The sequence below is a fragment of the Balearica regulorum genome, unplaced genomic scaffold, assembly GCF_011004875.1.
Source record: "Balearica regulorum gibbericeps isolate bBalReg1 unplaced genomic scaffold, bBalReg1.pri scaffold_89_arrow_ctg1, whole genome shotgun sequence".
In the NCBI taxonomy this organism is placed as follows: Eukaryota; Metazoa; Chordata; class Aves; order Gruiformes; family Gruidae; genus Balearica; species Balearica regulorum.
The window spans coordinates 18,691-45,073 of record NW_022679087.1 but is presented as its reverse complement, the minus strand read 5'-3'; the positions used below and the strand labels follow the sequence as shown (position 1 = coordinate 45,073).

Here is a 26,383-nt window from a genome sequence, read left to right as displayed (position 1 = left end):
CTTGCCCACCCCCAGCCTACTGCTGAGGCGGGGCGGAGAAATGTTGGAGAGACAGCCTTGGTGTGTGACAGCCGGCGCTGCTCAGCAGTACCCAAAACACTGGTGGACTACCAATACACAGCACAGAACTCTGAGGGCTGCTATGGGGAAAATTAACTCCATCTCAGCCAGACCCCATACACGTTGCTAGTTTGAAATAGAGGAGTGTGCTCCTTCCTTGTCCGGCAGTGGCCTGCAGGGCCGGGGGGGCCCTGGGCAGGGGCACAGGCTGTGCTGAGGGCAGCACGGCCTGTACCAGGCTCCCAGCACGGCAGCACGGGCCAGGGGCCCAGCCAGAGCAGCCAGAGGTGCCGGCATGCCAAGGGAAGGCTGTCAGGAGTCCTCCGCTGCCTGGAGCGGCCCGGTTAAACTGGGGCTGGAGCAGGGCCTGTGCAGGACAGAAGCTCACCCAGCAAGCCCCCGGGGCAAAGGCTGGGTTGCTGCGGTCAGCAGGCCGACCCCACTAACAACCCCAAGGAGTGCTTTCTCCAGGAGGTTCTACCCAGCCAAGCCTCTGTGAGGCCAGGAATCCCTTTTGGGGCTGGCATCCTTAACCTGGGAACAGGGGCTGGACGTTTTCAGCTTGGAGGTTGATGCTGATTTTGGGTGAGATGGATAGTAAACCACTGTTCGGACAGTTTCCAAGTATACGGAAGACCACAGCCCCAATGCCAGTGGGACTGTGCGAGGGCCGCTGAGGGAGGTTTCAGGCCAGGCAGCCCTTTTGGGGCTGTGTCCTGGTTCTGGCAAGGATAGAGTTAATTTCACAAGGAGCCAGGACATGTGAGCCAAGCTGGCCGGGGGGCTATTCCATACCATGTGACGTCATGCTCTCCATAAAAGGGGGCTAGTCAGTCAGGGGTGGGTTCTGGGTGGCTCCCTGGTGGGCTGAGGGTCAGGTTGTGGGATGGGTAAACTGTTCTCTGTTATCGCTGTGGTGGGTTGACCCTGGCTGGGGGCCAGGTGCCCACCAGAGCCGCTCTATCACTCCCCTCCTTCACTAGACAGGGGAGAAAAGGTATAAGGAAAAGCTTGTGGGTCGAGATAAGGACAGGGAGAAATCACTCACTAATTATCATCACAAGCAAAACAGACTGAACTTAGAGAGGGAATTCATCTAATTTATTACGAAGCAAAACAGAGTAGAGGAATGAGAAATAAAATCAAATCTTAAAACACCTCCCCCTGTCACCGAAATCCGGGAATAAACCTCGTAACACCAATGTAGTGTTAAAAGGCAGGCATTCTTTATTGCAGCGCTGGATGCACGGGCGATAGCTCCACCTAACGTGCGTGCCAGGTGATCACCAACACACAGATTATGTAGGATCAAAACACACATATTCATCATCTTTCTCAGAAAAGGCAGTCCTATGATAATCATTTCTTAGAATTCATTTCCATATTCTCCTCCCCGTCACGCATGCTCAGTGATTTGAGTCGGTGGTCCTCAAGGGTCTCTGGTGGTCGTCAGTGGTCTTGCACCCGTGTCCGCTGGATGACCCTCTTCTTGTGGGCATGCGCGGTACCCTTGCTGTGGATGCACCTGTCCATAACGACTTCATAAGATTAATATCGCCAAACCTATTGTTCACTTTGGTAGGGACTGTACATGGAACATAGCCGCCTTGTACCTTGCCACGGTCAGTTAGCTTCATTACGTATTACCTTGGTTACAAACTAATGATCTCAACCTGATTCTATAGTTTCTGTTTCACGGTCCCTATCCCGCGGTTACATTTCCCCCCTTTGGAAGTTTTGAAATAATAACTTTTCAATACTTCCACTCATATTTTCCTATCCTAGACACATTACAGATGTTCTTAAACTTGTAACCATAGCATTTACACCTCAGTGTGTCTGCTCATGTTTCTCTTTTGCAAGTTCTAACATAACTTATGGGGTCGCTATTACCTGATTTTCTGGTGTTACCTACCATCCTTCCGCATTTTGGGATGCCTTTAAATGCTCTGCCAATTGTCCATCTAGTTTACTGTATCTTGCTTTTACATTTGGAATTTTCATCTGTTTTACTGGTACTAGTGCAAGGATACCTTGTTCAGCAGCCTCCTTTGCAGTTTTATCCGCCAATCGATTACCTATATTTACAGCCGTCTGAGCAAATTGATGTGCCTTGCAATGCATTATGGCCACCTCCTTCGGTTCCTGCACATCTTGCAGGAGTTGAAGAACTTCCTCCTTATGCCTTATCGGTGATCCTTGGGCTGATAACAGTCCTCTTTCTTTCCAGATAGCTTCATGAGCGTGGATCACACCAAATGCATATTTGGAATCCGTCCATACGTTTACCCTTTTCCCTTCTGCCATCCGTAAAGCCTGCTTTAGCGCCACCAATTCTGTTTTCTGCGCTGATGTATTTGCAGGTAGTGTCCCTGACTCCAATATCTTGGTGGTGGTGACAACAGCATACCCGGCCATTCGCCTTCCTTCTTGCACAAAACTGCTTCCATCCGCAAACAGTTCCAGATCAGGATCCTTCAAAGGTTCGTCCTTCAGGTCCGGTCTGCAGGAATAAACTTGTTCAATGGTTAGCAGACAATCATGTTCCAATTTCTCAGTAGGATTTTCTGTTGACAGGAACATTGCTGGATTTACAATTGCTGTGGTTTTTAATTCCACATCATCTTGTTCCAATAGGACAACCTGGTATTTCAACATTCTGCTAAGGGATAACCAGTGACCCCCTCTTTTGTTCTAAGACAGTTATTACCATATGGGGAACATATACCAGTATCTTTTGGCCCATAGTCAATTTTCAAGCTTCCTGAATCAGCAGCACCGTTGCTGCCACGGCATGCAAACATCCCGGCCATCCTTTACTCACGGTGTCAAGTTGTTTGGAGAAGTACCCCCCACTGGTCGCTTCCAAGATCCCAGCCGTTGCGCCAGCACTCCAAGGGCCAGATGTTGCCTTTCATGCACAAACAGCTCAAAAGGTTTGGTTAGATCAGGTAAACCCAACGCAGGGGCCATCATTAATGCCTTTTTGAGTTCTTTAAATGATTTGTGACATTCAGGTGTCCAAGTCAAGTATTGGTCTTTAGATTCCTTCAGGGCTTCACATAGGGGTTTCACATACAGTCCATAATTTAGAATCCAGAGTCGACACCACCCAATTATTCCCAGAAAGGCTCTCAGTTCCTTTGGACTGTTAGGTTCGGGGATCTGACAAATGGCTTCTTTTCTTTCGTTTCCCAATTGTCTCTGTCCTTGAGATATCTCAAATCCCAAATAAATCACTGCTTCTTTTCCTATCTGGGCCTTGTTTCTGGAGACTCTGTATCCTCCTTGGCCCAGGAAATTCAATAAACTGATGGTCATTTCAAAACATGTTTCCTTACTTTCTGCTGCTATCAGGATGTCATCTACATACTGTAACAATATACCTTCTCCTTGATTCTGTTTCTTCCACATTTCTAACTCTTTTGGCAACTGATTTCCAAATACTGTAGGGCTATTTTGAAATCCTTGTGGAAGTACAGTTCACGTTAGTTGCGTTTTTCGTCCTGTAGCAGGACTTTCCCATTCAAAAGCAAATATGCTTTGACTTTTTGTATCCAGAGGTATGCAAAAGAAGGCATCCTTTAAATCCAGTACAGTAAACCATCGGTGTTCCTCTTTCAAAGATGTCAGTAAAGTGTATGGATTGGCCACTACTGGGTGTATATCTTGAACTATTTGATTTACGGCCCTCAGATCCTGAACCAATCTGTATTCCTTACCTCCTGATTTCCTTACTGGTAATATAGGGGTATTGTATTCTGATTCACATTCTACTAACAGCCCATACTCTAAAAATTTTGTAATTAATTCCTCTAATCCCTTTCGAGGCTCCCACTTAATAGGATACTCTTTTTGTCTTACCGGCTTGGCTCCAGGTTCTAAAGTCACCTTTACCGGTTCTGCCAGTTTGGATCGTCCCGGAACTTCACTTGCCCATACCAAAGGGGTTACTGCATTGTCCACTGCTTCTGAAATCTGTTCCTCCTTGGAGGAATCCTGTAATATAAACACTCTCGCCTCTATGGCTTTGATTCTGGTATTAGTAATCTGATTTCTCCATCTTTAAAAATTATTTGTGCATCTAATTCGCTTAATAAATCTCATCCCAATAAAGGCAACGGACATTCAGGCACGTACAAAGATTGATGTGTTACCCACTGTTTTCCCAGCTTAAATTTTAACAGTTTCAAGAAAGGCCAGTTCTCTTTTCGCCCCGTCGCACCAACAACCTCTGCTGATTTATAGCTGAGTTTTGCTTTACATGTTTATTATTCTCAGTCAAGATTGCCAGAATTTTTCCATCCCTTTACATTTGTCTGACTTCTTTTTCTTTTTCTCTGTTGTTATACACAGTCCAGGCTACTTCAAGCGTTTTACCTAAGTCTCTGGACTCAGCCCCTTCCAGTTTCTGGAGTTTTTTTTCTAGGGCCGATTGTCCCATAAATATATAGGCCAATTGTATAGCTTCTTCTGTGGTGTTTTTTGTTTGCTTGCTTGTGGTTTTGTTTGTGTTTTTCTCCTCTGGGTCCAAATTAGTATATTTTCTAGCAGTCACCTTCAGGCTTTCAATAAAGGCTGAAGGGGACTCATTTAATTCTTGTCTCACTTCATACAGTTTAGACCGATTACTTGCTTTTGGCATTGCATGTCTAACACCAAACAAATCCACCTGATACCTAAACATCCGTCTGGGTCCCAGTTGATTAGGGTCCCACTCAGGATTTGTGGATGGAAAATTCTGGTCCACTGTCCCTTGTATAATCCCATTAGCATGAGCTCCTTCCACTTGTTTTCTGGCCGTATTTAATACCATTTTCTTTTCAGTGTCTTCCAACAAAGTATCCAATATTACTTTGAAATCCTCCCAATCAGGGTTCTGGGTTCTGATTATTGTTTCAACTACTTTGGCAACTCTTTCAAGATCATCTTGATAAGTGCCTGCAGGTTCTTTCCCTGGTCTTAAATCAGTTATTGAGAAGGGAACTTTTACCATTACCGGACCCTCATTACCAACTGCCTGTCGAAGAGGGGCCTGGAGGGGAGTTAATCCGTCTCCTCCCCCTTTTCCCCTTGTCATCCCAGCAATCGGGCTGAATCCTTCCGTCTCCCCTTCCACAGGAGGGGCGGAAGCATTATTAGCCCCCACGGTTTGATCCCCTTGATCATTTCCTAGCCTTCTGCGAGGTGCAACCAATAATTCAACATCATCATCTTCAAATTCACATTTAAACCACCGTTTACCAATATCACAAGCTGAGCAACCTTTTTCAAATTTTTATCAGGTTCCTGCCCCTTTAATGCCATTACCACAGAATTAGATGAAACCAATTCACATTGCCATTGCCATTCCAGATGATTTCGCAGTGTGAAAAACAAATCCACATATGCCATTTCATGCCATTTACCTTCCCTTTTACAAAATAACATTAGTTGCAAAATTGTGTTATACTGCAACGTCCCATTTTCCGGCCACTTTTCCCCATTCTCTAAAGTATACAGTGGCCACCAGTGATTACAATATTCAGTCAACTGTTTCTGAGTCAAAGGATCAACGTTTCCCAGATCTTTCCAATGTTCCAAAATACATCCCAGTGGTGTTTTTCGTGGGATCGGTTTCTTACTCGGAAAAGGACCCATCTCCCAGGGACTTAGTGGTTGTGATTGTGCACTATCACAAGCACTTAGTCAGAGGGACTCCAACCCGTGTTAGAGCTCCCTCAGGGATTTCCCCTGCCACCGGAAATCCCAGGGATTTCTCCTGCCACCAGAAATCCCAATCTTGGAGGCTTCCCCTCCCCGGCGGGCCCTGCTCCACAGGCTTTTGCCTAGCAGAGACTTTTACCTGAGACGTCTCCCTAGCCCAACTCTGCGCAGCTTTCACCACGCCTTACGAGCAGGCCTCCAGTGCTCCTAGTGCGGGCCTGTCCCAATGCGGGCCTGTCCCTGTGCGGGCCTGTCCCAATGCGGGCCTGTCCCGGAGAGCCACGGGGCTCCTTCAATAAGGCCTTCAACTCATGCAAATATTCAGATCAAATAAGAATGCCTTTACCTCTCCCAGGGGTCTTGCTCAGAGCTCTTCTGTCCGGGGATCAGAGGTTCTCCCGGAGAATTCCCCGGTGACGGCTGGAGGTCCTGTGATCCCACGCATCCGTCGAGGTTCAAAAGCAGTGTCCCATCTGGGTCGCCAAAAACTGCCCCCAAAACATCTCTCGTAGGGAGGAGTGTGGAAACGGGGTCACCAGGGAGAAAGTCTCTCATCCAGCTGTGGCCGAGGGCTGCGGGCAAGACGCAGCAGTTCAGCTCAGTTCAGCTCCGTTCCCCTCCTGAGGGGAACCGCTGATTTCTAGCGAGCCGAGCCCTGCGTTAGAGCTCTGGCTTCAGGAACCTGATCAACACGGTGGGCTTAAGCAGTACCACTGTTCCCAGGAAGGAAGGAAACCTTCCGTGATGACTTCTGCTACAATACCTGCAAAATAGTATCAGGAGGGTTGGCAGCGTAGAAGAAGCTTAAAACCCTGCAGCTCCAATGCTCTTTACAGTAGTAGGTCTCGGAAGTTCTCTGCATGTCGATGGTGGCACCTGTAAGGAAGGCAGAGCAGATGACTGCAAGAGGCCACCGACTAGGAGGCCTTGGTGCTCAGGCAGTCTTTCTGACGCCGCCGGCCAGCTCCACGTCTGTCAGTCCTGTCCTCATCACCACGCCGGTGGGGGTGCCCAGCGGTGCGGGGCAATGATGGCATCCATGCGCCTATTGACTGTTTCTCTCACAGCGCCACGAGGAGAAGGTCCTGAGCGTTCTGGGAGACAGCAGGTGCCCATGGGAATGACAGCAGACCAATGCTGAGGGCTTGCTGTGTGGGCAGCAAAGGATGGCCCAGCCATTGCCTTTTCAAATGCAGTGGAGAGGAAGAGAGCCCCTTCATCAGCACAGGTACACGTGCGGGGGCAGCGCCAGAGGCAGCCGTGCGGAGGCTGTGGGCAGCACTGGGAGCAGTCTGAGAGCGGCGCCACTCTGCCACAGCCTTGCTCTTGGACCCCATGAAGCATTTCAGCGCCCCCACTTTGGAGAGCAGCGCCTGGAGCACCGGCTCCTTTGGGGAGTGTTACAGACAAGCGCAGGGCAAGGAGACAGGGCTGCTTGTGTCCATACCAGAGCTTTTCAGGGCCCAGTCAGACATCTCGACGTAGACTTCCGAAGCCGTCTGGGACGCTGCCTGCTTCACTTCCTGGGAACACCATAAACACACAGAGAAAAGGACGGCATCAGCGGGCAGTTCAGCGTGGCTACCAGCGCCCGCAGAGGCAAAGGGTCGCTGTCAGAAACGCAAGGCAAGCCTCGTCCACAGAGCTGCAAGACTTTCTGCTGCTGACGTGAGCTGCGAGGACTGAGGACCGGGATCTGTGGCCGTGGCCACGGCCATGGCCCCGAGGTGGGTTGACGAGGGTCCCGCACCCTCCTGCCCAGCCTCCACGCTCCCCAAGTCAGCCGGGAGACGGGCTCGGGCCCTGCCAGCCGTGGCTGGCCCCGTCAGCGTGCCTGGGTCACACCACCGCCTCAGGGGCTCGGCCAGAGCAGCCAGAGGCGCCGGCGTGCCAAGGGAAGGCCAAGGGAGTCCTCCGCTGCCTGGAGTGGCCCGGTTAAACTGGGGCTGGAGCAGGGCCTGTGCAGGGCAGAAGCTCACCCAGCAAGCCCCCGGGGCAAAGGCTGGGTTGCTGCGGTCAGCAGGCCGACCCCACCGACAACCCCAAGGAGTGCTTTCTCCAGGGGGTGCTGCCCACCCAAGCCTCCTTCCCCAAACTGCGGGATCACCTTTGCACTGCTGATCTCCGCCCTCAGTTGAGCCACCTCCTCCAGCAGAAGCTGCACCTTTTGGCTTTGCTCCGCCAACAAAGCGTCCAAGTTCCTGCAGGAACAGGAAAGCAGAGCTTGTCAGAGAGCGGCCCATCCCCTCTAGGGAGCATCTGAGCTCAGCAAGGAGGAGAGAGACGTGCGCTTTCCCTGCTTTGCTCGTGCTTCCCTTCTGCACCCGGTTGAGCAAAAGGCAAAGGCAGCAGGGAAGTATGGGAGCCCTGGCTCTTAGGAAAGTGAGTGCACAAGGTTGGCTGATGCTTCTGCACAGACCCAGTTGGAGCTCAGGAAACATTTCTTACTTCAGGTCTGCTGCAGACGCACATGCCGGCTCCTGAAAAGCAAAAAGGCTCCGTTAGAGCATCCGCTACCAGAGCTGCCGAGGCTTCCCTAGGAAGACACGGCACCAGCTGCTGCTCCTTTGGGTCACCCTGCGTGGAAGCAGAGGAGCCCGTGATTTATCCAGCCAGCGGTCAGCAACGCTCCCTTGCAGGAGGTGCCTGTCCCACAAGAGTCACCGACCTCTATCGGTCCCGTTGCCCACATTGTCCACGCTGGCCGTGAGGTCCCGCAGTAAACACCAGCTGCAATTCACATCACCAAGAGACAGTTATTGTACTGGGGTTGCTAGCGATGCCTGCAGTCGCGTTGTCTCCTCCCTGCTGCCATGGGGGTGGGGCAGCAGGTTAGCTGAGGAGGTGGGGAACGTGGGGTGCAGAGAGAGGACGCTCCTCTTACTGGGACCCATCAGCCCAGGCTTGAGGGGACCGCACAGCCATGATCTTCAGGTGTGCTGGGTGCCCTGGAGCTACTCCCCATTTCCCCTCACTGCTTCCGTGAGCACCGAGAGCAGGCTGCATGGGCTAGGAGAGGGACCTCTCCGTTGGTCCCCCTGCACGGCCCCTCCCCTCTGGGAATCCCCACTTCAGGCCTGGAAATACCTACGCCCTTCTCTCCAAGACTTGCAGACCAAGCAAGCCACTTGGTGCAGTGGCCAGAGGAGCAGCATGGCCGCGAGACTACCAGTCTTACGGGCAGTCTGGAAGCCAGTCCCAGCCACGGACATACCCAGAAAGCCCTTGGGCCACGGGAGCTTCCGCACGTGCTGGCCCAAAAGGAAAGCGAGCCAGCTGAAAGCTGGCATCCGGCACAGTCAGGCTGTCGCGCTTAGGCGTTTGCTCATGCAAACTCACCAAGAGCCACCGGGAGCAACAAGAAGAAGACTTTCAAGAACCTCTTCTTCTGCAGGGCCATCTTTTGCCTGAAAAAGAGGGAGTCCTGTGGCTGTCAATGATCCAAGTCTTGGACAAACCCCTTCACAGGTGCATTTCCCTTTTCAGGCCAAAAAGCCACCGTTTTGGAAGCCTGCTGCTGACAGAGAGCTGACAAAGCAGTGCCCGGGAGGAACACAATTCCTGTCCACACCCTTCGACACTGCCGGCAGATCTTCCCCAAAGGAAGGGCTCCAGGGGCACGCGTCTGGCTTTCCTCCCAGAGCCCTCCCAGACCTGCGCGCTCTCCTTCCAGAGCCGGGGAAAACCCTTCCCCTGCGGAGGCTTCGCTCTGCTCCCGAGCGTCTGGCTACGCGGCAGTTTGTGCTACCGCAGCCAAAGTTTGGGGCTCTGGCAAATACGTGGGAGTGAGACTGCTGAGGGGCTTTGCTCTTGGCTCTCCCTGAGAAGGGCCACAGCACGAGCTTCGGCGCCCGACTGGGAGCCCCGGGCTGCTGGCTGGGGAACACCCTCTGCTCTCCCCCGCTTTTGCTTGCACCTGCCCTCAGACATCCCCTTTCTCCTCCTCCCATCCACACAGAAACATGTAGTACGTACACGGCGAAGACGCACGCGCTCAGCACATGTCTCCACAGGGAGACGAGGGCACCTGCCAGATGGCAAAGGCGGCTGAAGACCACGGCTGGGAAAGAAACCAGAGAAGAGTTAGGCCCGCCGCTCGAGGTCTCTTCTCCAGGATGCCCAGCCACGCGTGTTTCAGCTCCCTGTGGGGAGGCGGGCCCCGAGTCCTACGCACTCCCTCCCTGGGGCACAGAGCAGGGCAGCCTGCACTTCTCCTGCCACTTGGGACATTTGGCCAGAGCTCTGGCACAGCGCGGCTCTCCCGGTTCGCCCCAGAGGACTTCACAGCAAGCAGCAGTGCTGAGCTTACGTGCAATTTCTGTGGCCTTGTCGCTCCACTTGGCCGGCCCCTGAGTGGCTGAGCCGGCACCTGGCATCGAAGAGAGGCTCAGCAGTTTTACACCCACGCAAAGGTTCCTGGGGAAGGCAAAAGACAAAAGCCAGCTGCCCACTGTCCCCACGCCGCGGGAGGCGAGGCGGGCAGCAGTAGCCCGAGCAGAGGCCCTTGCCAGAGGAGGGGCCGTCCCAGCAGCAGCGAGAGAGGGCAGCACAGCTGGGCTGCTTCCAGGGGTCCCCCCTTCTCCTTTCCCCATCCTTTGCTCTACAGGCATGTGGTGGGAGAAGAGGAAGCAAGCTGGCAGCAGCAGTCCCCCGCCTCGGGAAGCCCACCTGGCAGCACAGCCCGATTCTCACCCCGTCTCTCCCTGCCCCTTGGCAGGCACCTCGCAGTGGCCGTTCAGGGAGGGGTACAGGCAGCTGTCCCCCACCACGCCCCCACCATGCCCACCTCTTCCCTGCGCGCTGGCGGTCTCCCGACCCCTCTCCTCCCTGCACAGCTGCCCCCCTCAGCCAGGCAGGACTGCACCTCAGCCTCCCGAGGGAGCCAGTCTCGGGTCCCAGGGGCTTGGCCTCCCCGTGCAGCAAAATCTCCCCATGCAGCAGGGCTGAGCTCCGTCCCCTGCAGCACGCGGCTCCCGCTTCCTGCGGGAACGGCCCTGCTGCACACTGGCTTCTGGCTGGGGGAGCGAGCCAGGCTTTCAGCTGAGAGCCATCCCCACAGAAGGGGGGCTTCGCAAGCCACGGGGCTCGGCTTCAGAAAACCTCCATGGGCTTCTCCACGCTGCTCCCCACCCCACTGGCCGCCCTCAGGCCACATCCGTGCTACCACCCTATCCTGATGCCCCGAGCAGGAGCAGCCCACTTCCTACCTACTCATCTGGCAGCGGCTTGTGCCCGCTGCCTCCCCTGCCAGCTGTTGGTCGGCCTCATTCGCCAAGGAGACTGTGGAGGCCCCTTGGCGTCTTCCTCGGTAGGCCTTTCTTCTCGCCATGTCTGGGCAAAGGCAGGCTCCCTGCTCAGCTCTTCCGCCTCAGCCCCAGCAGTGTGGCTACCCAGGCAAAAAACAGCTCCGGCAGCAGCAGCCCCCCAGCAGGAGCACGCCTGCTCAGGGCAACAGCCACACAGCAGCTCTGGGAGCCCTGCCCGCGCACCACAGGGCTCTGCGGACGGCTAGCTCTGACCTCACAATGGTAGCTGTGATGTCACGCTGGGGCTCCCCAGGGCTGAGCAGGGCGGGGAGACCCTGTGGGCTCCCCTGGGGCAACACAGCTGCCGCCCTCCCGGGCAGTGGGAGCCCATGCCTGTGGGCCCCCCAAACCCTGCCATGCTCCCCTGCCGCGCAGCAGCCTTTCTCCTCTCGCAAGTGTTTTGTAGGCCAAGATAGAAAAACCCAGCAGCCCAGATGTGCTGTCAGGGGCCCAGCGGAACGTCTGGTCAACAAGGACCGTTTTTTTCTCACCCTTGCCGATTCTGCCTTGACTTTGTGTGGTGGCTCCCATCAGTTTTCTCTTCATTTCATCAAAACTTTTACCACATTCCAGTGCCCGTTCTAAACTCTTTTTTCCCCTCTCCCGAGAAAGGAAGGCAGGAGCTGCCAACCCCGGCCCTGGGCGCCCCAAGGAGCTGTCCCAAGGCTTGTTGGGACAAGGGCTACGGGGCCGGAGTGTGGTGGGGCCAGAGAAGGGCGCTGCAGTGGCTGGCGGGGGGCCCTGCCTGTCACCTCCTGGCGGGTGCCATTGCTTGAGAAGCCGGGAAGAGAGTGGCCGAGCTCCTGGGAGAGCTCCTGCGGAGCCTGCTCTGGGGGCGGGTGGCAGTCTCCCTGCTGCAAGCTGAAGCCTTCCTGCGTGCCCTAGGCTGGTGCCACTTGCGGATGACGTGGTTTAGCCCCAGCCGGTAGCTAAGTGCCACGCGCCGCTCGCTCACCCCTCCCCCGGCGGGATGGGGAGGAGAAGGGAAAAACAACGGCAAAGCCTGGAGGGTTGGCATAAGGGCAGTTTACTGGGACAGCAAGGGAGGGGGAAAACAATCAACAACAGTACTGATAACAGATATTCACAATGGGTGATAACAGAGAACCATTTACCTATCCCATGACCGACCCACCGGACGCTCAACCTGTCCCAGAGCCACGCCGAGCCCGCCCCTGCCCGACTAGCCCCCTTTTATGGTGAGCATGACGTCACATGGTAGGGAACAGCCCCCAGCCAGCTTGGCTCACCTGGCCTGGCTCCTTGTGAAATTAACTCTATCCTTGCCAGAACCAGGACAGCGGAGCCTCCCGGGGCGGCGGGAGAAGGAGCGGTGCCAGGCTGGGCCTCTCCTCTCTGGATTAAATCTTAGGAATGCTTAATCTCTTCCTCGTTTTTAAGAAGAAATGAGCTTGAAGTCCTAACATTTTCCACACGCTCCCGCCCTCCTCGCAATGGACCTTCTTGTGCACCCCGCTTTGGAGACAAATCTTCTACGCCGATCTGAAGTGCCACACTTTTTTCTTTATTATGTTTGTCCTTCTTTTTTGTCCGCCTCCGCTTTCAGGTGAGGCTTTCTGGTTTTGCCATCTTCCCGTGAACCTGCACTCGATAAATGCAGGTGTACGCTGGTTTCCCCCAGTTGCTCTTCACAAGAAGCCTGATAGACGAAAAGGCTCTGGGAAACGGTGCGTTCTGTGAAGAAACGAGGGAAAAGGAGATGGGGGTGTTAAGAGCAACAATGCAGCCAACGTATCTCCCCCTGGCAGCCCTGCTCCTGCTCAGGAGCAAGCTCCTGACCGGTGGTGGGGGCGGCTGTGGAAATCTGAGGCTCGCTGCTGGGGAAGCTGGGGACACGGGAAGGGGGAAGGCACCTGGCATCCTCTGCATGCCAGCCCGGCTGGGGCTCGGCTCGGTCTCCCTTCCCTCTGCCCCTTCCCTCTGCTGCTTGCCCTGTGCCGACTGAGAAGCCGGGGAGGTGCTCCTAGGCGTGGGGCGGCTGGTGTGCAACCCCACCACGCTCCCGCTCTCCGCACTGCCTGCTTTCCTCCTGGCAGGCGTGAGAGCACCGGGAGAGAAGGGGCATGCTATGCTGGGAGGAGAGGACACTGTCCAGCCCACCAGCAGGCCACCACCGGGAGCAACGGTGCTGCCCGATGGCTTTTGCCACCAGGCGTCCCTGTTTCTCCACGGCACAAAGACGTCGCGTGTGCAGCTGGCTCTGCCAAAGGCAGTGGGTGCAGCCAGGGATCTCTCGGGACTCATGCTCCCACGGGCCTGACCTTGCCCTTGCTATCCTTTTCCTACCACCACCGCGTGCTACTCAGCCCTCCCAACCCTGCCAGGTCTCTCTCTCTCTCTCTCCCTCTCTCTCTCCCCCCGTTGGTCATCCGCCCAGGGAGAAAGCAGTCACACTCTTCCCGCCACGGACTTGCAGGCAAACCTGTTCTGCTCCCTGGCACCTTGCCCCCGTGCACGGATCGTACCTTTAGAGGGAAGGTCTGAATGGCCTCTTTTGCTATGTCGTACGTGAACGTCCCCAGGAGAGTTTCCTCTTCTCCGTCCGTGTCCACTCCCTCAGGGGCAAAGCACAAGGACAGCAGCTCAGACTCATCCCGACAAAGAGGGAACGTATGTGCTGGATCAGCCCTGTTACCTCCCCAGCCTCTCCTGGGGCTCCGGCCGTAGTCTGGCACTGGTTATGGTGGAGCTTAGTCTCCGCCTTGAGTTTTGGTCAAGAACCCTCAGGCGCTTGGCCAGAACAAGTCTTAAGAGGGATGAAACCTGCAGAGCCCTTGAAGCATGCCGCTGGGGCACTGCAGTGCTCGGGAGAGAGCAGGGCGCAAACCCCAAAGGATGCCCAAAAGCAAGCAAGACCCTGTCCCTGACCGCCTTTCCCCCCCGGGCCACATCCCCACCAGAAACGCCCAGCGGAGACTTACAAAGACAGCGATGTCTCGCGGGGCGCTGCTGATGGTCCCAGATGTAAAGACTTCTTTGCCCACTGTGTGCTGCACAGTGACACCAGTCAGATGGACTCGTGCTGGCAACCTGATGACCACCTGGCCCTGATGCCCTTGTAAAGGCCAGCAGTTTCCTTGGGAGACATCTGGCTGCAAGCAGAACGCGAGAGCAATGAAGGGTGAGAGAGTGGTGGGGCCAACACAGCTGCCCATGTAGCCTGAGGCACAGGCGTCGGTGTGTCCACGGGGTCTGTTTCAGCTGGGAAATGAGGCGCGTGTGAGGAAACGCGCAGAAGCAGGAGGCCTTCTTCCCTGCCCGACAAAGGGGGCTCTCAGTATTACGGAGCAGAGGAGAATACCGGTGAGGAAACCATCCTAGTAAGGGCCTAGCAGAAACACGTCTCTGCCCAGTGGCTCTGCAGGGCACCCCCCACCTCCCGCCTCCTGCCCCCAAAACATCTCTCGTAGGGAGGAGTGTGGAAACGGGGTCACCAGGGAGAAGTCTCTCATCCAGCTGTGGCCGAGGGCTGCGGGCAAGACGCAGCAGTTCAGCTCAGTTCAGCTCCGTTCCCCTCCTGAGGGGAACCGCTGATTTCTAGCGAGCCGAGCCCTGCGTTAGAGCTCTGGCTTCAGGAACCTGATCAACACGGTGGGCTTAAGCAGTACCACTGTTCCCAGGAAGGAAGGAAACCTTCCGTGATGACTTCTGCTACAATACCTGCAAAATAGTATCAGGAGGGTTGGCAACGTAGAAGAAGCTTAAAACCCTGCAGCTCCAATGTTCTTTACAGTAGTAGGTCTCGGAAGTTCTCTGCATGTCGATGGTGGCACCTGTAAGGAAGGCAGAGCAGATGACTGCAAGAGGCCACCGACTAGGAGGCCTTGGTGCTCAGGCAGTCTTTCTGACGCCGCCGGCCAGCTCCACGTCTGTCAGTCCTGTCCTCATCACCACGCCGGTGGGGGTGCCCAGCGGTGCGGGGGAATGATGGCATCCATGCGCCTATTGACTGTTTCTCTCACAGCGCCACGAGGAGAAGGTCCTGAGCGTTCTGGGAGACAGCAGGTGCCCATGGGAATGACAGCAGACCAATGCTGAGGGCTTGCTGTGTGGGCAGCAAAGGATGGCCCAGCCATTGCCTTTTCAAATGCAGTGGAGAGGAAGAGAGCCCCTTCATCAGCACAGGTACACGTGCGGGGGCAGCGCCAGAGGCAGCCGTGCGGAGGCTGTGGGCAGCACTGGGAGCAGTCTGAGAGCGGCGCCACTCTGCCACAGCCTTGCTCTTGGACCCCATGAAGCATTTCAGCGCCCCCACTTTGGAGAGCAGCGCCTGGAGCACCGGCTCCTTTGGGGAGTGTTACAGACAAGCGCAGGGCAAGGAGACAGGGCTGCTTGTGTCCATACCAGAGCTTTTCAGGGCCCAGTCAGACATCTCGACGTAGACTTCCGAAGCCGTCTGGGACGCTGCCTGCTTCACTTCCTGGGAACACCATAAACACACAGAGAAAAGGACGGCATCAGCGGGCAGTTCAGCGTGGCTACCAGCGCCCGCAGAGGCAAAGGGTCGCTGTCAGAAACGCAAGGCAAGCCTCGTCCACAGAGCTGCAAGACTTTCTGCTGCTGACGTGAGCCGCGAGGACTGAGGACCGGGATCTGTGGCCGTGGCCATGGCCACGGCCCCGAGGTGGGTTGACGAGGGTCCCGCACCCTCCTGCCCAGCCTCCACGCTCTCCAAGTCAGCCGGGAGACGGGCTCGGGCCCTGCCAGCCGTGGCTGGCCCCGTCAGCGTGCCTGGGTCACACCACCGCCTCAGGGGCTCGGCCAGAGCAGCCAGAGGCGCCGGCGTGCCAAGGGAAGGCCAAGGGAGTCCTCCGCTGCCTGGAGCGGCCCGGTTAAACTGGGGCTGGAGCAGGGCCTGTGCAGGGCAGAAGCTCACCCAGCAAGCCCCCGGGGCAAAGGCTGGGTTGCTGCGGTCAGCAGGCCGACCCCACCGACAACCCCAAGGAGTGCTTTCTCCAGGGGGTGCTGCCCACCCAAGCCTCCTTCCCCAAACTGCAGGATCACCTTTGCACTGCTGATCTCCGCCCTCAGTTGAGCCACCTCCTCCAGCAGAAGCTGCACCTTTTGGCTTTGCTCCGCCAACAAAGCGTCCAAGTTCCTGCAGGAACAGGAAAGCAGAGCTTGTCAGAGAGCGGCCCATCCCCTCTAGGGAGCATCTGAGCTCAGCAAGGAGGAGAGAGACGTGCGCTTTCCCTGCTTTGCTCGTGCTTCCCTTCTGCACCCGGTTGAGCAAAAGGCAAAGGCAGCAGGGAAGTATGGGAGCCCTGGCTCTTAGGAAAGTGAGTGCACAAGGTTGGCTGATGCTTCTGCACAGACCCAGTTGGAGCTCAGGAAACATTTCTTACTTCAGGTCTGCTGCAGACGCACATGCCGGCTCCTGAAAAGCAAAAAGGCTCCGTTAGAGCATCCGCTACCAGAGCTGCCGAGGCTTCCCTAGGAAGACACGGCACCAGCTGCTGCTCCTTTGGGTCACCCTGCGTGGAAGCAGAGGAGCCCGTGATTTATCCAGCCACGGTCAGCAACGCTCCCTTGCAGGAGGTGCCTGTCCCACAAGAGTCACCGACCTCTATCGGTCCCGTTGCCCACATTGTCCACGCTGGCCGTGAGGTCCCGCAGTAAACACCAGCTGCAATTCACATCACCAAGAGACAGTTATTGTACTGGGGTTGCTAGCGATGCCTGCAGTCGCGTTGTCTCCTCCCTGCTGCCATGGGGGTGGGGCAGCAGGTTAGCTGAGGAGGTGGGGAACGTGGGGTGCAGAGAGAGGACGCTCCTCTTACTGGGACCCATCAGCCCAGGCTTGAGGGGACCGCACAGCCATGATCTTCAGGTGTGCTGGGTGCCCTGGAGCTACTCCCCATTTCCCCTCACTGCTTCCGTGAGCACCGAGAGCAGGCTGCATGGGCTAGGAGAGGGACCTCTCCGTTGGTCCCCCTGCACGGCCCCTCCCCTCTGGGAATCCCCACTTCAGGCCTGGAAATACCTACGCCCTTCTCTCCAAGACTTGCAGACCAAGCAAGCCATTTGGTGCAGTGGCCAGAGGAGCAGCATGGCCGCGAGACTACCAGTCTTATGGGCAGTCTGGAAGCCAGTCCCAGCCACGGACATACCCAGAAAGCCCTTGGGCCACGGGAGCTTCCGCACGTGCTGGCCCAAAAGGAAAGCGAGCCAGCTGAAAGCTGGCATCCGGCACAGTCAGGCTGTCACGCTTAGGCGTTTGCTCATGCAAACTCACCAAGAGCCACCGGGAGCAACAAGAAGAAGACTTTCAAGAACCTCTTCTTCTGCAGGGCCATCTTTTGCCTGAAAAAGAGGGAGTCCTGTGGCTGTCAATGATCCAAGTCTTGGACAAACCCCTTCACAGGTGCATTTCCCTTTTCAGGCCAAAAAGCCACCGTTTTGGAAGCCTGCTGCTGACAGAGAGCTGACAAAGCAGTGCCCGGGAGGAACACAATTCCTGTCCACACCCTTCGACACTGCCGGCAGATCTTCCCCAAAGGAAGGGCTCCAGGGGCACGCGTCTGGCTTTCCTCCCAGAGCCCTCCCAGACCTGCGCTGAGGGGCTTTGCTCTTGGCTCTCCCTGAGAACGGCCACAGCACGAGCTTCGGCGCCCGACTGGGAGCCCCGGGCTGCTGGCTGGGGAACACCCTCTGCTCTCCCCCGCTTTTGCTTGCACCTGCCCTCAGACATCCCCTTTCTCCTCCTCCCATCCACACAGAAACATGTAGTACGTACACGGCGAAGACGCACGCGCTCAGCACATGTCTCCACAGGGAGACGAGGGCACCTGCCAGATGGCAAAGGCGGCTGAAGACCACGGCTGGGAAAGAAACCAGAGAAGAGTTAGGCCCGCCGCTCGAGGTATCTTCTCCAGGATGCCCAGCCACGCGTGTTTCAGCTCCCTGTGGGGAGGCGGGCCCCGAGTCCTACGCACTCCCTCCCTGGGGCACAGAGCAGGGCAGCCTGCACTTCTCCTGCCACTTGGGACATTTGGCCAGAGCTCTGGCACAGCGCGGCTCTCCCGGTTCGCCCCAGAGGACTTCACAGCAAGCAGCAGTGCTGAGCTTACGTGCAATTTCTGTGGCCTTGTCGCTCCACTTGGCCGGCCCCTGAGTGGCTGAGCCGGCACGTGGCATCGAAGAGAGGCTCAGCAGTTTTACACCCACGCAAAGGTTCCTGGGGAAGGCAAAAGACAAAAGCCAGCTGCCCACTGTCCCCACGCCGCGGGAGGCGAGGCGGGCAGCAGTAGCCCGAGCAGAGGCCCTTGCCAGAGGAGGGGCCGTCCCAGCAGCAGCGAGAGAGGGCAGCACAGCTGGGCTGCTTCCAGGGGTCCCCCCTTCTCCTTTCCCCATCCTTTGCTCTACAGGCATGTGGTGGGAGAAGAGGAAGCAAGCTGGCAGCAGCAGTCCCCCGCCTCGGGAAGCCCACCTGGCAGCACAGCCCGATTCTCACCCCGTCTCTCCCTGCCCCTTGGCAGGCACCTCGCAGTGGCCGTTCAGGGAGGGGTACAGGCAGCTGTCCCCCACCACGCCCCCACCATGCCCACCTCTTCCCAGGCAGGATTGCACCTCAGCCTCCCGAGGGAGCCAGTCTCGGGTCCCAGGGGCTTGGCCTCCCCGTGCAGCAAAATCTCCCCGTGCAGCAGGGCTCAGCTCCGTCCCCTGCAGCACGCGGCTCCCGCTTCCTGCAGGAACGGCCCTGCTGCACACTGGCTTCTGGCTGGGGGAGCGAGCCAGGCTTTCAGCTGAGAGCCATCCCCACAGAAGGGGGGCTTCGCAAGCCACGGGGCTCGGCTTCAGAAAACCTCCATGGGCTTCTCCACGCTGCTCCCCACCCCACTGGCCGCCCTCAGGCCACATCCGTGCTACCACCCTATCCTGATGCCCCGAGCAGGAGCAGCCCACTTCCTACCTACTCATCTGGCAGCGGCTTGTGCCCGCTGCCTCCCCTGCCAGCTGTTGGTCGGCCTCATTTGCGAAGGAGACTGTGGAGGCCCCTTGGCGTCTTCCTCGGTAGGCCTTTCTTCTCGCCATGTCTGGGCAAAGGCAGGCTCCCTGCTCAGCTCTTCCGCCTCAGCCCCAGCAGTGTGGCTACCCAGGCAAAAAACAGCTCCGGCAGCAGCAGCCCCCCAGCAGGAGCACGCCTGCTCAGGGCAACAGCCACACAGCAGCTCTGGGAGCCCTGCCCGCGCACCACAGGGCTCTGCGGACGGCTAGCTCTGACCTCACAATGGTAGCTGTGATGTCACGCTGGGGCTCCCCAGGGCTGAGCAGGGCGGGGAGACCCTGTGGGCTCCCCTGGGGCAACACAGCTGCCGCCCTCCCGGGCAGTGGGAGCCCATGCCTGTGGGCCCCCCAAACCCTGCCATGCTCCCCTGCCGCGCAGCAGCCTTTCTCCTCTCGCAAGTGTTTTGTAGGCCAAGATAGACAAACCCAGTAGCCCAGATGTGCTGTCAGGGGCCCAGCGGAACGTCTGGTCAACAAGGACCGTTTTTTTCTCACCCTTGCCGATTCTGCCTTGACTTTGTGTGGTGGCTCCCATCAGTTTTCTCTTCATTTCATCAAAACTTTTACCACATTCCAGTGCCCGTTCTAAACTCTTTTTTCCCCTCTCCCGAGAAAGGAAGGCAGGAGCTGCCAACCCCGGCCCTGGGCGCCCCAAGGAGCTGTCCCAAGGCTTGTTGGGACAAGGGCTACGGGGCCGGAGTGTGGCGGGGCCAGAGAAGGGCGCTGCAGTGGCTGGCGGGGGGCCCTGCCTGTCACCTCCTGGCGGGTGCCATTGCTTGAGAAGCCGGGAAGAGAGTGGCCGAGCTCCTGGGAGAGCTCCTGCGGAGCCTGCTCTGGGGGCGGGTGGCAGTCTCCCTGCTGCAAGCTGAAGCCTTCCTGCGTGCCCTAGGCTGGTGCCACTTGCGGATGACGTGGTTTAGCCCCAGCCGGTAGCTAAGTGCCACGCGCCGCTCGCTCACCCCTCCCCCGGCGGGATGGGGAGGAGAAGGGAAAAACAACGGCAAAGCCTGGAGGGTTGGCATAAGGGCAGTTTACTGGGACAGCAAGGGAGGGGGAAAACAATCAACAACAGTACTGATAACAGATATTCACAATGGGTGATAACAGAGAACCATTTACCTATCCCATGACCGACCCACCGGACGCTCAACCTGTCCCAGAGCCACGCCGAGCCCGCCCCTGCCCGACTAGCCCCCTTTTATGGTGAGCATGACGTCACATGGTAGGGAACAGCCCCCAGCCAGCTTGGCTCACCTGGCCTGGCTCCTTGTGAAATTAACTCTACCCTTGCCAGAACCAGGACAGCGGAGCCCCCCGGGGCGGCGGGAGAAGGAGCGGTGCCAGGCTGGGCCTCTCCTCTCTGGATTAAATCTTAGGAATGCTTAATCTCTTCCTCGTTTTTAAGAAGAAATGAGCTTGAAGTCCTAACATTTTCCACACGCTCCCGCCCTCCTCGCAATGGACCTTCTTGTGCACCCCGCTTTGGAGACAAATCTTCTACGCCGATCTGAAGTGCCACACTTTTTTCTTTATTATGTTTGTCCTTCTTTTTTGTCCGCCTCCGCTTTCAGGTGAGGCTTTCTGGTTTTGCCATCTTCCCGTGAACCTGCACTCGATAAATGCAGGTGTACGCTGGTTTCCCCCAGTTGCTCTTCACAAGAAGCCTGATAGACGAAAAGGCTCTGGGAAACGGTGCGTTCTGTGAAGAAACGAGGGAAAAGGAGATGGGGGTGTTAAGAGCAACAATGCAGCCAACGTATCTCCCCCTGGCAGCCCTGCTCCTGCTCAGGAGCAAGCTCCTGACCGGTGGTGGGGGCGGCTGTGGAAATCTGAGGCTCGCTGCTGGGGAAGCTGGGGACACGGGAAGGGGGAAGGCACCTGGCATCCTCTGCATGCCAGCCCGGCTGGGGCTCGGCTCGGTCTCCCTTCCCTCTGCCCCTTCCCTCTGCTGCTTGCCCTGTGCCGACTGAGAAGCCGGGGAGGTGCTCCTAGGCGTGGGGCGGCTGGTGTGCAACCCCACCACGCTCCCGCTCTCCGCACTGCCTGCTTTCCTCCTGGCAGGCGTGAGAGCACCGGGAGAGAAGGGGCATGCTATGCTGGGAGGAGAGGACACTGTCCAGCCCACCAGCAGGCCACCACCGGGAGCAACGGTGCTGCCCGATGGCTTTTGCCACCAGGCGTCCCTGTTTCTCCACGGCACAAAGACGTCGCGTGTGCAGCTGGCTCTGCCAAAGGCAGTGGGTGCAGCCAGGGATCTCTCGGGACTCATGCTCCCACGGGCCTGACCTTGCCCTTGCTATCCTTTTCCTACCACCACCGCGTGCTACTCAGCCCTCCCAACCCTGCCAGCTCTCTCTCTCTCTCTCCCTCTCTCTCTCCCCCCGTTGGTCATCCGCCCAGGGAGAAAGCAGTCACACTCTTCCCGCCACGGACTTGCAGGCAAACCTGTTCTGCTCCCTGGCACCTTGCCCCCGTGCACGGATCGTACCTTTAGAGGGAAGGTCTGAATGGCCTCTTTTGCTATGTCGTACGTGAACATCCCAAGGAGAGTTTCCTCTTCTCCGTCCGTGTCCACTCCCTCAGGGGCAAAGCACAAGGACAGCAGCTCAGACTCATCCCGACAAAGAGGGAACGTATGTGCTGGATCAGCCCTGTTACCTCCCCAGCCTCTCCTGGGGCTCCGGCCGTAGTCTGGCACTGGTTATGGTGGAGCTTAGTCTCCGCCTTGAGTTTTGGTCAAGAACCCTCAGGCGCTTGGCCAGAACAAGTCTTAAGAGGGATGAAATCTCCAGAGCCCTTGAAGCATGCCGCTGGGGCACTGCAGTGCTCGGGAGAGAGCAGGGCGCAAACCCCAAAGGATGCCCAAAAGCAAGCAAGACCCTGTCCCTGACCGCCTTTCCCCCCGGGCCACATCCCCACCAGAAACGCCCAGCAGAGACTTACAAAGACAGCGATGTCTCGCGGGGCGCTGCTGATGGTCCCAGATGTAAAGACTTCTTGGCCCACTGTGTGCTGCACAGTGACACCAGTCAGATGGACTCGTGCTGGCAACCTGATGACCACCTGGCCCTGATGCCCTTGTAAAGGCCAGCAGTTTCCTTGGGAGACATCTGGCTGCAAGCAGAACGCGAGAGCAATGAAGTGTGAGAGAGTGGTGGGGCCAACACAGCTGCCCATGTAGCCTGAGGCACAGGCGTCGGTGTGTCCACAGGGTCTGTTTCAGCTGGGAAATGAGGCGCGTGTGAGGAAACGCGCAGAAGCAGGAGGCCTTCTTCCCTGCCCGACAAAGGGGGCTCTCAGTATTACGGAGCAGAGGAGAATACCGGTGATGAAACCATCCTAGTAAGGGCCTAGCAGAAACACGTCTCTGCCCAGTGGCTCTGCAGGGCACCCCCCACCTCCCGCCTCCTGCCCCCAAAACATCTCTCGTAGGGAGGAGTGTGGAAACGGGGTCACCAGGGAGAAGTCTCTCATCCAGCTGTGGCCGAGGGCTGCGGGCAAGATGCAGCAGTTCAGCTCAGTTCAGCTCCGTTCCCCTCCTGAGGGGAACCGCTGATTTCTAGCGAGCCGAGCCCTGCGTTAGAGCTCTGGCTTCAGGAACCTGATCAAGACGGTGGGCTTAAGCAGTACCACTGTTCACAGGAAGGAAGGAAACCTTCCGTGATGACTTCTGCTACAATACCTGCAAAATAGTATCAGGAGGGTTGGCAACGTAGAAGAAGCTTATAACCCTGCAGCTCCAATGCCCTTTACAGTAGTAGGTCTCGGAAGTTCTCTGCATGTCGATGGTGGCACCTGTAAGGAAGGCAGAGCAGATGACTGCAAGAGGCCACCGACTAGGAGGCCTTGGTGCTCAGGCAGTCTTTCTGACGCCGCCGGCCAGCTCCACGTCTGTCAGTCCTGTCCTCATCACCACGCCGGTGGGGGTGCCCAGCGGTGCGGGGCAATGATGGCATCCATGCGCCTATTGACTGTTTCTCTCACAGCGCCACGAGGAGAAGGTCCTGAGCGTTCTGGGAGACAGCAGGTGCCCATGGGAATGACAGCAGACCAATGCTGAGGACTTGCTGTGTGGGCAGCAAAGGATGGCCCAGCCATTGCCTTTTCAAATGCAGTGGAGAGGAAGAGAGCCCCTTCATCAGCACAGGTACACGTGCGGGGGCAGCGCCAGAGGCAGCCGTGCGGAGGCTGTGGGCAGCACTGGGAGCAGTCTGAGAGCGGCGCCACTCTGCCACAGCCTTGCTCTTGGACCCCATGAAGCATTTCAGCGCCCCCACTTTGGAGAGCAGCGCCTGGAGCACCGGCTCCTTTGGGGAGTGTTACAGACAAGCGCAGGGCAAGGAGACAGGGCTGCTTGTGTCCATACCAGAGCTTTTCAGGGCCCAGTCAGACATCTCGACGTAGACTTCCGAAGCCGTCTGGGACGCTGCCTGCTTCACTTCCTGGGAACACCATAAACACACAGAGAAAAGGACGGCATCAGCGGGCAGTTCAGCGTGGCTACCAGCGCCCGCAGAGGCAAAGGGTCGCTGTCAGAAACGCAAGGCAAGCCTCGTCCACAGAGCTGCAAGACTTTCTGCTGCTGACGTGAGCCGCGAGGACTGAGGACCGGGATCTGTGGCCGTGGCCGTGGCCATGGCCCCGAGGTGGGTTGACGAGGGTCCCGCACCCTCCTGCCCAGCCTCCACGCTCTCCAAGTCAGCCGGGAGACGGGCTCGGGCCCTGCCAGCCGTGGCTGGCCCCGTCAGCGTGCCTGGGTCACACCACCGCCTCAGGGGCTCGGCCAGAGCAGCCAGAGGCGCCGGCGAGCCAAGGGAAGGCCAAGGGAGTCCTCCGCTGCCTGGAGCGGCCCGGTTAAACTGGGGCTGGAGCAGGGCCTGTGCAGGACAGAAGCTCACCCAGCAAGCCCCCGGGGCAAAGGCTGGGTTGCTGCGGTCAGCAGGCCGACCCCACTGACAACCCCAAGGAGTGCTTTCTCCAGGGGGTGCTGCCCACCCAAGCCTCCTTCCCCAAACTGCGGGATCACCTTTGCACTGCTGATCTCTGCCCTCAGTTGAGCCACCTCCTCCAGCAGAAGCTGCACCTTTTGGCTTTGCTCCGCCAACAAAGCCTCCAAGTTCCTGCAGGAACAGGAAAGCAGAGCTTGTCAGAGAGCGGCCCATCCCCTCTAGGGAGCATCTGAGCTCAGCAAGGAGGAGAGAGACGTGCGCTTTCCCTGCTTTGCTCGTGCTTCCCTTCTGCACCCGGTTGAGCAAAAGGCAAAGGCAGCAGGGAAGTATGGGAGCCCTGGCTCTTAGGAAAGTGAGTGCACAAGGTTGGCTGATGCTTCTGCACAGACCCAGTTGGAGCTCAGGAAACATTTCTTACTTCAGGTCTGCTGCAGACGCACATGCCGGCTCCTGAAAAGCAAAAAGGCTCCGTTAGAGCATCCGCTACCAGAGCAGCCGAGGCTTCCCTAGGAAGACACGGCACCAGCTGCTGCTCCTTTGGGTCACCCTGCGTGGAAGCAGAGGAGCCCGTGATTTATCCAGCCACGGTCAGCAACGCTCCCTTGCAGGAGGTGCCTGTCCCACAAGAGTCACCGACCTCTATCGGTCCCGTTGCCCACATTGTCCACGCTGGCCGTGAGGTCCCGCAGTAAACACCAGCTGCAATTCACATCACCAAGAGACAGTTATTGTACTGGGGTTGCTAGCGATGCCTGCAGTCGCGTTGTCTCCTCCCTGCTGCCATGGGGGTGGGGCAGCAGGTTAGCTGAGGAGGTGGGGAACGTGGGGTGCAGAGAGAGGACGCTCCTCTTACTGGGACCCATCAGCCCAGGCTTGAGGGGACCGCACAGCCATGATCTTCAGGTGTGCTGGGTGCCCTGGAGCTACTCCCCATTTCCCCTCACTGCTTCCGTGAGCACCGAGACCAGGCTGCATGGGCTAGGAGAGGGACCTCTCCGTTGGTCCCCCTGCACGGCCCCTCCCCTCTGGGAATCCCCACTTCAGGCCTGGAAATACCTACGCCCTTCTCTCCAAGACTTGCAGACCAAGCAAGCCACTTGGTGCAGTGGCCAGAGGAGCAGCATGGCCGCTAGACTACCAGTCTTACGGGCACTCTGGAAGCCAGTCCCAGCCACAGACATACCCAGAAAGCCCTTGGGCCACGGGAGCTTCCGCACGTGCTGGCCCAAAAGGAAAGCGAGCCAGCTGAAAGCTGGCATCCGGCACAGTCAGGCTGTCGCGCTTAGGCGTTTGCTCATGCAAACTCACCAAGAGCCACCGGGAGCAACAAGAAGAAGACTTTCAAGAACCTCTTCTTCTGCAGGGCCATCTTTTGCCTGAAAAAGAGGGAGTCCTGTGGCTGTCAATGATCCAAGTCTTGGACAAACCCCTTCACAGGTGCATTTCCCTTTTCAGGCCAAAAAGCCACCGTTTTGGAAGCCTGCTGCTGACAGAGAGCTGACAAAGCAGTGCCCGGGAGGAACACAATTCCTGTCCACACCCTTCGACACTGCCGGCAGATCTTCCCCAAAGGAAGGGCTCCAGGGGCACGCGTCTGGCTTTCCTCCCAGAGCCCTCCCAGACCTGCGAGGCAGGATTGCACCTCAGCCTCCCGAGGGAGCCAGTCTCGGGTCCCAGGGGCTTGGCCTCCCCGTGCAGCAAAATCTCCCCGTGCAGCAGGGCTCAGCTCCGTCCCCTGCAGCACGCGGCTCCCGCTTCCTGCAGGAACGGTCCTGCTGCACACTGGCTTCTGGCTGGGGGAGCGAGCCAGGCTTTCAGCTGAGAGCCATCCCCACAGAAGGGGGGCTTCGCAAGCCACGGGGCTCTGCTTCAGAAAACCTCCATGGGCTTCTCCACGCTGCTCCCCACCCCACTGGCCGCCCTCAGGCCACATCCGTGCTACCACCCTATCCTGATGCCCCGAGCAGGAGCAGCCCACTTCCTACCTACTCATCTGGCAGCGGCTTGTGCCCGCTGCCTCCCCTGCCAGCTGTTGGTCAGCCTCATTTGCGAAGGAGACTGTGGAGGCCCCTTGGCGTCTTCCCCGGTAGGCCTTTCTTCTCGCCATGTCTGGGCAAAGGCAGGCTCCCTGCTCAGCTCTTCCGCCTCAGCCCCAGCAGTGTGGCTACCCAGGAAAAAAACAGCTCCGGCAGCAGCAGCCCCCCAGCAGGAGCACGCCTGCTCAGGGCAACAGCCACACAGCAGCTCTGGGACCCCTGCCCGCGCACCACAGGGCTCTGCGGACGGCTAGCTCTGACCTCGCAATGGTAGCTGTGATGTCACGCTGGGGCTCCC

At 57.7% G+C, this 26,383-nt stretch overlaps 1 protein-coding gene across 3 annotated transcripts in view; it reads right to left on the bottom strand.

Moving 5' to 3' along the window:
- The window catches only part of LOC142599846 (sperm-associated antigen 4 protein-like), a 14,430-nt gene extending 6,069 nt beyond the window's left edge, over nt 1-8,361 (bottom strand). Inside the window, exons 1-4 of one of the 3 annotated variants that reach the window (XM_075741597.1) lie at nt 8,186-8,361; nt 7,874-7,967; nt 7,214-7,289; nt 6,530-6,642 (exon numbers count right to left, since the gene is read on the bottom strand). In XM_075741597.1, coding sequence (XP_075597712.1) covers nt 6,530-6,642; nt 7,214-7,241 — 141 coding nt within the window. In that variant the 5' untranslated portion in view covers nt 7,242-7,289; nt 7,874-7,967; nt 8,186-8,361. Of the gene's footprint in view, nt 1-6,529; nt 6,643-7,213; nt 7,290-7,873 lie in introns of all 3 variants that reach the window. The other 2 variants (XM_075741598.1, XM_075741596.1) reach the window with 2 other exon arrangements.
- Nucleotides 8,362-26,383: the final 18,022 nt, after the last annotated feature.